At 34.2% G+C, this 11,215-nt stretch overlaps 1 protein-coding gene across 4 annotated transcripts; it reads left to right on the top strand.

Annotated features, from left to right (window-relative positions):
• The first annotated feature begins 1,656 nt into the window (after positions 1 to 1,656).
• Positions 1,657 to 11,190, top strand: LOC102583826 (aspartic proteinase-like protein 1). Of its 4 annotated transcripts, XM_006363883.2 has the most exons (11): positions 1,657 to 2,269; positions 3,438 to 3,576; positions 3,813 to 3,944; positions 7,616 to 7,857; positions 7,976 to 8,203; positions 8,338 to 8,476; positions 8,550 to 8,620; positions 8,705 to 8,804; positions 8,996 to 9,056; positions 9,235 to 9,306; positions 10,863 to 11,190. In XM_006363883.2, the coding sequence occupies exons 1-11, from the start codon at positions 1,965 to 1,967 to the stop codon at positions 11,117 to 11,119; spliced, it is 1,746 nt and encodes a 581-aa protein (XP_006363945.1). In that variant the 5' UTR covers positions 1,657 to 1,964; the 3' UTR covers positions 11,120 to 11,190. The 4 variants fall into 4 exon arrangements, with proteins under 4 accessions (XP_006363945.1, XP_006363946.1, XP_006363947.1 ...); XM_006363884.2 differs by lacking the exon at positions 3,813 to 3,944 and having other exon boundaries at positions 1,658 to 2,269; XM_006363885.2 differs by lacking the exon at positions 3,813 to 3,944 and having other exon boundaries at positions 2,186 to 2,269; positions 7,582 to 7,857.
• The last annotated feature ends 25 nt before the right edge of the window (positions 11,191 to 11,215 follow it).

Raw genomic sequence — 11,215 nt, 5'->3', positions numbered from 1 at the left:
GATGTCTCATTTATCACTGTTATTTTTTACTTGTATATATTTGTAATTATTCATCAATGTTTTGCGAAGAAAGAAGTATTGAAAATACTTTTAAATTTTGTGTAAATTATTATTTTCTCTGTTCACTTTTATTTGTCACTTATTTCTAAAATAGATTTTCATTTTTGCTTGTCATTTTTGACATTTAAAAAAAAGATAGTTTTTTTTTCTTCATATTTTACCTATAGCATTAATTACTTATTCTTCAAATCATTTTCCAATACCTAATATTAAACATCAGTTAATAGGGATAGTTTGATAAAATGCCTATATCGATAATTGTTTTCTTAATGAGTGTGTCAAACCAAATAGTGACAAGTAAAATCAACCGGGAGTTTTATTTTCAAACTATTGACAATTTTGAAATTATCCATTTACTTGACTAACTAAACTTAGATAAACTCTAGATCTTGCAAAAGTTTGAGATCATTTACTATGTCATGTTGCACTTTGGGTATATTTAAGTTTCGTTTGTCAAATAAAAATGATATTTTCAAGACTATCAATAGTTTAAAAGCGAAACTAATAACTTACATCAAATGGAGAATTATTTTCAATATATACTTCTCTTTTTTACAAAATCACATTTAAATTATTGTGTACTTTATCATTGAATTTGGAATGTTGAATGTTATAAAAAGGAGTTTGTCGTAAAATCAGTTAAATAGTTATGCCAAAATATTTGAATCTCTTAAATAGATAAAACATGAGAGACCATTGGCTACACATATTAGTACTACCAATAACTACTTTCTCCCTTCCAACTAAATACTAATAAATAAATAAATTACTTTCTCCATCTCAAATATCTTCTTAACTTTTTTTTTATGCTCTTTTAAAAAATATTTAATTGGAAGAGTTTTAAAACTATTTTATTTCGTTTTAAATTTTAAATTTTATGCTAGATAATTTAAAACGGGGAGTGATAGACCGGTTAAGAAATGAACGATTTTTGTGCTGGACAAAATGAGAAAATTAGGTTGACACTATTTGAACATGTGAAAAGGAGATTGACAGATGCCATCAATTTAGAAGGTGCGAGAGGTTGATTATAGTAGGTACACATAAAGATAGAGGTAATTAGAAAGGGTATTGAACAGACGTGATACAAAAAAACATGTCAAAATTTCAAATTACCTGAAACGATGAGCTTAGGTAAAAGGTATGTAAGACGCATATTAAGATAGAATGTTATTATTATTGCAATTTTGAATTGTGATATTTATCATCATCTATTGTTTATTATAGTATATTTTAATTATCTATTGTTCTTGGTTTGTTTTTATAGGATTTATCCTGCACCTTATTTAGTTGCTATATTTTTTGCACTTTTTTATTTATTTGGATTTACTGGATTGAGAATATTACGAGTATCTTCACAAGATAATAATTATATTCAAAGTAATGATTCTCCGTACACTTTATCTTTCGACTCTTCGAGTGACTTTATTATATAAAATAGTAATGAAATTGCTTCACCTTTAACTAGAGATTTTGAGTTCAAACATCATTCCTAAATGGGCCCATAATGAGATTCAAATTAAATCGGAACTTCAATACGGATTTCGAAACTGGATGAAAAAAAGAGTGTGTATGTGCATTATATAGATTCCCACCACAATGCTTAGTGACACGCGTGATCTCCATCTTCGTCTTCTTTCTTACTCCTCCCCTTTTCTACTTTTCTCTCTTCACTTCCCCCAAAATTCTTCTTCTATGTCACACTTACACCTATACATATAGAGTATATATATACACACAATCACCCACCTACCCCATAGCCATTAATTTTATCCCATCTGACAATATCCCTTCACTCTGTTAATAGAGAGAGACCTATTTGCAGTATCTTATGATGAGGAACACTTTGTTAAATTAGATCTTGAGTAAGTGGGTGTGTGTTTTGTGGAGTTATTGTAATTCAAATGGAGATTTGGAAAGTGGGTTTTGTAGCGATGGTGTTGGGTTTATCTATACTGGTTGAATGTGGGGTATCCGATATGTATTCGTCAAAATTAGTTCATAGATTCTCTGATGAAGTGAGGAAAGTTAGGGTTTCAAGGAATGGGGAAGTGGGTGTTGTGTGGCCGCAACATAGGAGCTTCGAGTATTATGGGAAGTTGATGAACAGTGATTTGCAGCGGCAAAAAATGAAGCTTGGTCCTCAGTTTCAGCTACTTTTTCCTTCTCAGGGTAGCAAAACGATGCCGTTGGGAAATGACTTTGGATGGTTCGTTACCTTCTTTCTCCTTTGTTTATCCTTCTAATTAAGTATTCTTTTTGAGCAAAGTTTGATGTACAAAGATATTACCACTATCTTAGAGGTAGAGACACTGTTTTCAATAGACAGACGTTGGCTCAAGAAAAAACAGTCCAAAATAGTATAGAGAAAAAAATAACGGAAATGAAAACAGCTTAAGGAAATACTGTTTGAGGGGTTAGTGAATCCATCTTTCTGAAAAAAGAGTTGTGATTGTTGTTAGGAGTGACTTTTAATCAGTGTGTGTATAGTTAAGGATTTCTTGTTTATATATCCAACATGTTTATTTACAATATGTTACTAATTGGGAATTTTAAAATATGGGTTTTGGAAGCATTAATGAAAAAGTGAATGGGTCATTAAATAATAGGGACAAATTTATCTTCTAATTGTATGGTCTAAATTTGGTGTTTTTGTCAAAGTATCTATTTTTGGGATGATGATGTGACATTTTTCTTGTTTGGAAGCTTTGGGATATTTTTTAGTTTCAAGTGGATGTAAGTTCAATTAGGACTTCATTGATTTTTGGCTTTTGCCTGTCTGAGCAATTTATAGTTTGTTGTTAAATAGAAACAAAAAATTGAGTTCTGAAAGCATTTATGAAAAGTCAATGGTTTTTGCTAAGTACTAAGACAATTGTATGTTGTAAATTATCCCACATCTGTTGTATAACTACAAGCTACTCCGAAATCAAGTTTGCCTTGTAATGTATTTATTGGATACACCAGATTAGCATATGCTAAAAATGGAACATATTGGAATAATCAGAGTGGAGTGATATGGAGCACTGATACATGTACCATTGAACAGAAGGATGTTGGGGTTTGATTAATGTATTATTTTTCTCCTTGGGGGATGAACTATAAAATGTTACTGAAAACCTGGGTGAAATGTAAAGTGTTACTGAAAACCTTTCTGAAATTAGCGGTTTCAGCTTGAATTAAATTTAAAAACATGGTTAGGGGTTTATGAAATGAAGGTTAATGTTGTATGTGGATTACATTTCTTGATCTGTAAGGTTTCATGCAAGTTCGGAATTGGGGCTTGATTTTTTTTTCTTTTTCGTGTTTTATATTGTAAGAGTTGGCATTCCAGGTTATAGGATGATACTAATCCAATATTATGCACTTTTGCTCAGGTTACATTACATGTGGGTTGATATAGGAACGCCAAATGTTTCTTTTCTCGTTGCACTGGATGCTGGAAGTGACTTGCTGTGGGTTCCGTGTGAATGTGTACAATGCGCTCCTCTTTCAGCCAGTTATTATAGCAGCCTGGTATGCAATATTAAACAAGAATGTTATATGACTATTCTAAATGTTTGTTGCTAGGTTCTTGCTGGTAGTGACTACAAATAGGTTAGGCTTGTAGATGATAGCTGCCTTTGTTGGTTTCAGTTGAGCAGTTTGACACCCAAATCACGCTGTAAAATTATTTGTCAAATAAATACAGCACACTATCTTTATCTTTATTACCTCTATAGTTTTCTTCTAAAAAAAGGTTATCTTTATAGTTAACATTAGGCTGCTATAGAACGCCAAATGTTTCTTTTCTCGTTGCACTGGATGCTGGAAGTGACTTGCTGTGGGTTCCATGTGAATGTGTACAATGCGCTCCTCTTTCAGCCAGTTATTATAGTAGCCTGGTATGCAATATTAATCAAGAATGTTATATGACTATTCTAAATGTTTGTTCCTAGCTTCTTGCTGGTAGTGACTGCAAATAGGTTAGGCTCGTAGATGATATCTGCCTTTGTTGGTTTCAGTTGAGCAGTTTGACATCCACATCACGCTGTAAAATTATTTATCAAATAAATACAGCACACTATCTTTATCTTAACCTCTATAGTTTTCTTCTAAAAAAAGGTTATCTTTATAGTTAACACTTAGGCTGCTATAGAAGGATAGATATGGTAGTTAGTAGTGAGTTGTGACCAGACTTTGGAGCCAAACACCGTATCTTTCTATTCGCTCATTTAAATTTTATCAGAGGTGAATCATTTGGAAGGTTAAAATATTTTCATCGGAACATATATAAGCCAATTCTTAACCTTCAGTTGAGAGAGATCACATTCACAAGGTGCGTTGTTGACTTCTGATTTTTTTAATGCTTTAGGAATTATATTAGCTACATACTTCTAACGAGCAATTTTTTTTTTTTTCAAGTCTTAATGTCAATTGCATCTCACTTACTTCATAAAAAAAAGTCTTAATGTCAATTAAATGGAAAGGCAAGAAGAAGCCTTGATGTCAATTATGTTTATGCTTAGAAGAGTCACTAGAACTTGTAACTCTTCAATTATCAGGTAGACAAGGTCACGAACTGCATTCAGAATGTTTCTTGTTTATTCAAAACTAGTAAAATCACCCTCACCTCGCGTGGGAATTTAATATCACGGAATTTATAAAATAATACTTAAAACCTATACACTATATTATCTTACATACAAGAGTAGTAACAAACATTAATAATGTAAAGGAAGATGATAAGTATACCATCTTATAATTTATCCTCCAATCAATCATCTTTAATTTGATTTTATAATTTATCCTTTTGCTTCCAGGAAATGTTACTATTTGATATTTTTGGGGAATCAAATGAACATCAATCGGAGATATTAAATTTTCTAATAAATAAGTAATCGTTGGTGAAAGGATAAATAAATTTTAAAAGGGTGAAAAAAGTGAACAAATATTCTAATTCTAACGTGTAGAAAGTTCAACCCTACATTTTGCTTTACATCTATCATTTTAAAGTTCCCAATTTAAATGTATAATAAGTAATTATTAAAATGAAAAATTAAAGGGAGAATGTATCGTATTGGACAACAATTCAACCTATTATATTTACTTGAAAGGGAAAAATATTACACAAAACTGTTCAGTTTGTTTGAGTGTTTTTTAAAAATCAACATACCAGAGTGATGAAGTTCAATTTGAAACTACAGTTCTATTCCAATCGCAGTGTCGAGAAATACATTTATTACTTCAAGAAAAGTATTTACAACTTGCAGTAAACTTGAGAATCTGTCCACACTGCAATTAATTTATTATGTAGTTGTCTATGTCTTTGGGATTAAAAGAGGCTCTAGTCTAGTCATATTCCTCTATAGGTCATTCAGCACATCCTTGAACCCATGTCGAAGTTTATTAATTCTTGTCTTCTTTTCCTGGTTCACTTTGCACATCAAGGTGCCAAAAAGTTTTTAAGGTCTTTATGTCCTTACAATGGCATACCAAATTTGAATTTTGTCTTCAAGAGATGGTAGTATAGATCTTTAAGGAATTTTTTTACTGTACCTTCAACAATTTCAGTAGATAAAACTTGCGTGAATACTCAATTAATGTGTGTTATTTAATCTGTACTAACAAATACTTATAACAATAACTTTGCAGAAACATAAACAACAAAGTTTAAAACATGTACCCAAAAACAATAATTAATAACATAAGTATAAATTAATGACTGTAAAAAAACATATCATGAGGATCTGTAACAATAGAATGAAATAGAAAGGAAAAAATCGAGCCCACTGAATGCACAATGGTCCTTTAAGGAAATTATTCCCCTCTAGTACTCGAGGTTGAAAGGATTAGATCCTCTCATCAGTGTATTGATACAAAAACAATGGTGTAGTGAGCCACTCAACAGGAGCAAAGTACACAAATATTTAATTGTGTTGAAGAAGAAGAAATTCAGAATTTTCGTTGTTTTAAAATGAGAGGAAATCCCTCTATTTATAGAAACAAAGGGTAGTGTGAACAAATGTTTATTGTGCCTTTATCGAAAATGTCACAACTTTTTGGAAAAGTTTCAACCCTTTGGAAAGGTCACAACCTTTCATAAAAGTCCCAACTCTTCGTAAAAGTCGCAACTCTTCATAAAAGTCGCAACTTTTCAGGAAAGGGGATGACTAGTTTTGGAAATAAATAACTTAAAAAGGAATCCTGGTTTGTGGTGGCGCCACGTAGGCGGGCGTATGGTTCTCTTTTATATAAATATATGATATATGATATATGATGATATATGATTTCTAACTTTTAGTGGAGTTGGGGTAACTAAAACTGGGCCTTTACTGGTTAAGGGCTGTTTGGATTGGCTTATTGCTTGTCTTATAAGCCAAAAGCCATAAGTTGGGATTTCTAACTAATGGATTTTGGCTTATTTTTCTTATTTTGGCTTAAAAGTAAGTGATTATAAGCACCTTTAATCTTATCCAAACACTTCAAAAGTGCTTAAAAGCTATTTTAGCTTAAAAACACCTAAAATAAGTCAATCCAAACAGGCTCTAAGTACCCCAGTCTATAATCGACACTTTGTGAACTTGTTCAATTCTTTATTTGGTTTCTATTTCTACCATTTGTCTTTTAATATCTTCTTCTTTTAGTTTTAGTTGATAACTGATCAGGATTCCTCGGACCGTTTTATGTCACTAAACAAGTAGTGTGATACCACTTTGAGTTTGAGCCAGCTAAAACTAACTTCCTTGAAAAAACTTAAGTTTTACTTTTGAGTATAGAATAACAGAAGGGTCCAAGGCTATTTCAGATACATTCAGTATCGCCAATTCCATTGGATATGATCCTTATGTTAGTTATAATTTATGCCTACAGTAGACAGAGACCATTGGGGAGCTGATTATACTAAGATTATTAACTGGGAGGTTTGGGCAACTTGAAGGGGTTTAAGTGGGGTGAGTGAACCAATGGGCCATGACCCAACCCACAATGCTGTTTTGGTCAAAGATAGGTTGGATCAGTTTGAGTGAAACAATTGGTCAGGACCCCACCTGTCTAGATTGACCTATCAATAGTTTATTCTCAATTGGCCAGGTTATGTTAGTATTGGCCTAGTTGGACACCCCAATAATACATTAAGGCACTGGAGAAACAAGTTAATTTAAAAACTGAAAATAAAAAGGAAGAAGGTTCCAACAGAATAAGCGTTAGGTAAACAAACCTGTGACTATTTATGTCTTCATGGATTTTTACGTCATCTCATCTTTCTACATTGTATATATTTGGGTTCTATTCATCTGAAAACAACACACAGTTCATATATTATGTTGGGAACTTCAGAAATTTCTACATTTTATTCAATATCATTGTGAGCTGTCTTGTCACATCATGGTAACTGAGAATAGTTTTCTTGGAGTTGGTGTCTCTCCTAATAAAATACCGTTCTCATTTTCTTTATATAAATATTAGTACTTGATGTAGATGCGGAGTCTTTGCTAATACTGCCTATAGGTTTAGCACTTATATCAGATGATTGATTGGCAGGTGCTCCCTGGTATTTGGGGCATCTATTATGCAGGATAAAGATCTAAATGAGTACAATCCATCTGGTTCAAGCACAAGTAAGTTCCTGTCGTGCAGCCATCAGTTGTGTGAACTGGGTTCAAATTGCAAAAATCCTAAGCAGCCCTGTCCGTACACTGTGAATTATGTATCAGAAGATACATCCACATCTGGAGTGCTCGTGGAAGATATCTTGCACCTTGCATCTGGCAACCGTATGGCAGCCAACGGCTCTGCCAGGGCTCCAGTCACTTTTGGGTGTGTGTCATCTGCTTGTATCTCAAGTTCAAATAAGACATTCATGCATGGGACCATTTTCACATGGTTCTGTATGCCAAGACTATATTAAACAGGTCTTAATTCTTTTTCATGTCAGATGTGGTAGTAAGCAAACTGGTGGTTACCTAAATGGAGTTGCACCTGATGGCCTTATGGGTTTGGGACCTGGAGAGATCTCAGTTCCCAGTCGTCTTGCCAAAGCTGGATTGGTCCGAAACTCCTTTTCTCTTTGTTTTAAGGAAGATGATTCAGGAAGGATTTTCTTTGGAGACCAAGGGCCTGCTGGCCAGCAGACAACTTCTTTTCTGCCTTCAGAAGGACAATTGTATGTCAACTTATGAATTTTAGAGAATTGATTAGTTTGAGTGCTGTATTTGTCCGTTTACCTCTGCTGTTCTCTTGCATGTTTGAGTTGTTAAACTCTCTGTTTGCTCACATTATGAGTGGTTCATGGTCCAGTGTTACTTATGTTGTTGGCGTGGAATCATGTTGTTTTGGGAGCTCCTGTATTGAGCAGACAAGCTTCAAAGCCATTGTGGATAGTGGGTCATCATTTACATTTCTCCCAGATCAAATTTACGATAGAGTTGTTAAAGAGGTAAGCTTACACCTACTTGCTGCCTTGTTGTACTTTAAAGTGCAGTATTTTACATGTCCTTTTCCTGTTACAGTTTGACAGAAAAGTGAATGCTACAAAAGCTAGCTTTGAAGGATATCCTTGGCAATATTGCTACAAATCCAGGTAATGGCATATAAGATAAAGAGAGATCTACTTTCTTTTTTCTGCTTCATCATATGTACTGAATGAGTATTTGAACCTAGACAGTTCTGAAGTTTTACCGAAGATTCCTTCATTTACTCTGAAGTTCACAGCGAACAGCAGCTTTATAGTCCAGGATCCTGTATTTATGATCTATGGCAGTCAAGTAAGTGCTTGAATATATACCACCTGTTTTTGCATCTCAAAGATGAACATTCTGGTTCTTTTGATTACATAAACTGTGAGGCATCCTATGTTTCCTTCTCTTGGTTATCTTATCAAGCAAGCTTTTGGTCCTTCACTTCTGATCATTTCAACTCATTCACCAGTACTGTATTATATTCAATATCGATGTAGGGCGCTGTTGGATTTTGTTTAGCTGTGGAGCCTTCAGGCATAGAAATTGGAACGATTGGACGTAAGCCTGATCCTCTTCCACTTATGGTTTCGTTTCTCTATACTTACAAGTTACAACTGTAAAAAACCTCCACCTGCTAAAGTAGGGGGTAACACTGTGAAAAGTTTCTGAATGCAAATGTGTGCTGCAATTTCCTCTCTCAAATTTTGGATGTGCTAATAATCATTTTCCTCTACAGAGAACTTCATGACGGGATATCGTATGGTGTTTGATAGAGAGAACCTGAAACTGGGCTGGTCGCGCTCTGACTGTGAGTACCAATTTCTGATTTAATAATTTCTTGGTCTGATCTGGATTTAGCTGTTCTCTCTTTATTGTTTGTAGCCATGAGTGATTAACTTAAAAGTTCTTTTTTTTTTAATTCTTACAACCTTTTCTTGTGTATTAAGAAGTTGAATTGCATTTTTACACCCAACAAGAGTTAATGTGATACTCAAGCTTGTTTCACAGTTAGGGATAACAATGGAGCAGGGTGGATGGAGGGCGGGGAGGGTTTAAGGTTGTGCGGGGCGCGTTGAAGTGGGTTTTTAAAAAACTAATGGGTGTTTTATGTGGGTTCAAACTTAATTTAACTTTTTACATGTTATAAGAGTGATAAAGCATTATTTATTAAGATTATTTTTTTGAAGATACTAAAATATTTAAGATAGTAAATGAAAATAGTTCAATACAATTTGTTACATGTTTTCATTGACCTCTAAAAAATAAAATTTTAAGTCATTATATATAATTAATACAACTTAATGAAAAAATGAATTTATTTTTATGAATTTTATTTTTAGTATCAAACTTAATTAGAAAAATAAAATATTTAAAAAATTATGCGGGGCAGGTTGAAAATTAAAAAAGTTGTTATGCGGGGTGGGGGGATTATAAATTTTGCGGGTTAAGCTCAACCCGCCTTGCCCCCGCCCCGCACCGCCCTATTGCCATCCCTATTCACAGTTTCACCCAAAGATTATGATATATTTCCATGATCTAATAAACACAAAAGGGGGATCTATTGGGGTATACCTATGTGATGAACCAGGTTACGTCATCTGTTTCTTATGAGTAGTTTGCAGAATCAAGTAACAATAACAGTGACAGCGCACGTTTTTTACATGGAACACCCAGCTCACAAGGGTGAAAAAGCCACCACCTACACCTATGCAGGTTTTAACCCAAACTTCACTAAAACCATGAGCCTCTATAGAATTCAGATTACAAAAACTTGCAACTTAAGAGACTACGTCTAGTCCTTTACCCCTACAATCATTAGACTGTAGCTAAATTCAGATTACAAAACAATTGCAATCTAGGAACTAGCTCTAATTCCTCTTACAACAATCAAGAAGAAAGTTGTGACCCTTTCAAGTTAACCCTAAATTGAAGCTAATTTTTCCTAAGAAAAAAATACCCAAACAATGCTTCTAACAAAACTTGCTTTTCTGCCTTCACTCTATGTTGCTCAAACTCTTCAAAAATGTCCCGGGGTGCATGTCGGATCCTCCAAAAGTAGTGCATCTTCGGAGGATCCGACACGGGTGCTGCGACATTTTTAAAGAGTCCGAGCAACATAGCCTTCACTTATCTCTGTTGTTTATTACTTTTACTTGTCTGAAAAGTGAGAGGGGAGGATATTTTGGGTAGCAGAGGCAAGGGAAGCTTAGCCTACTCTGCAGATACTCTTTTACATTCCCTTTTCTCAGGAACTTTCTTTTTAAGCTGACAGATGCTCCTTCTCAACAAATAATTTACCCTGGCCGACGTTTCTTCTAATAAGAGTGTTTGGATGTCTGTCTGATAAGAGTTTCTGCTTGTCAGGTGAAGACCTTACTGATAATAATAAACTGCCATTGGCTCCAGCAGATGGTAACTCGCCAAACTCACTGCCAGCAGAACAGCAGAATACCCCTAATAGCTCAGGAGTTGCCCCTGCTGTTGCCGGAAAGACACCCTCAAATTCTGCAGCACCAACTAGTCGGGGGATGCCATCCAAGTTATGCTTAACAAAGTTGCTGTTTCAGTTACTGCTTGTATCAAGTAACTTCCGATGGTCCTTAAATACATTTACCTTATAAGCTTGATAATGGCATACCCTATAGGTTTATAGTATTATAGATGTTTAGTTTTCTGTGTAAATCATGTCTCCGTCTTTTGGAGCCGTTTTTGTTTTC

The sequence above is a fragment of the Solanum tuberosum genome, unplaced genomic scaffold (genome assembly GCF_000226075.1).
Source record: "Solanum tuberosum cultivar DM 1-3 516 R44 unplaced genomic scaffold, SolTub_3.0 scf00471, whole genome shotgun sequence".
In the NCBI taxonomy this organism is placed as follows: Eukaryota; Viridiplantae; Streptophyta; class Magnoliopsida; order Solanales; family Solanaceae; genus Solanum; species Solanum tuberosum.
Note: the sequence above shows the minus strand (reverse complement) of the source record. Positions and strands in the feature narration are given on the sequence as shown.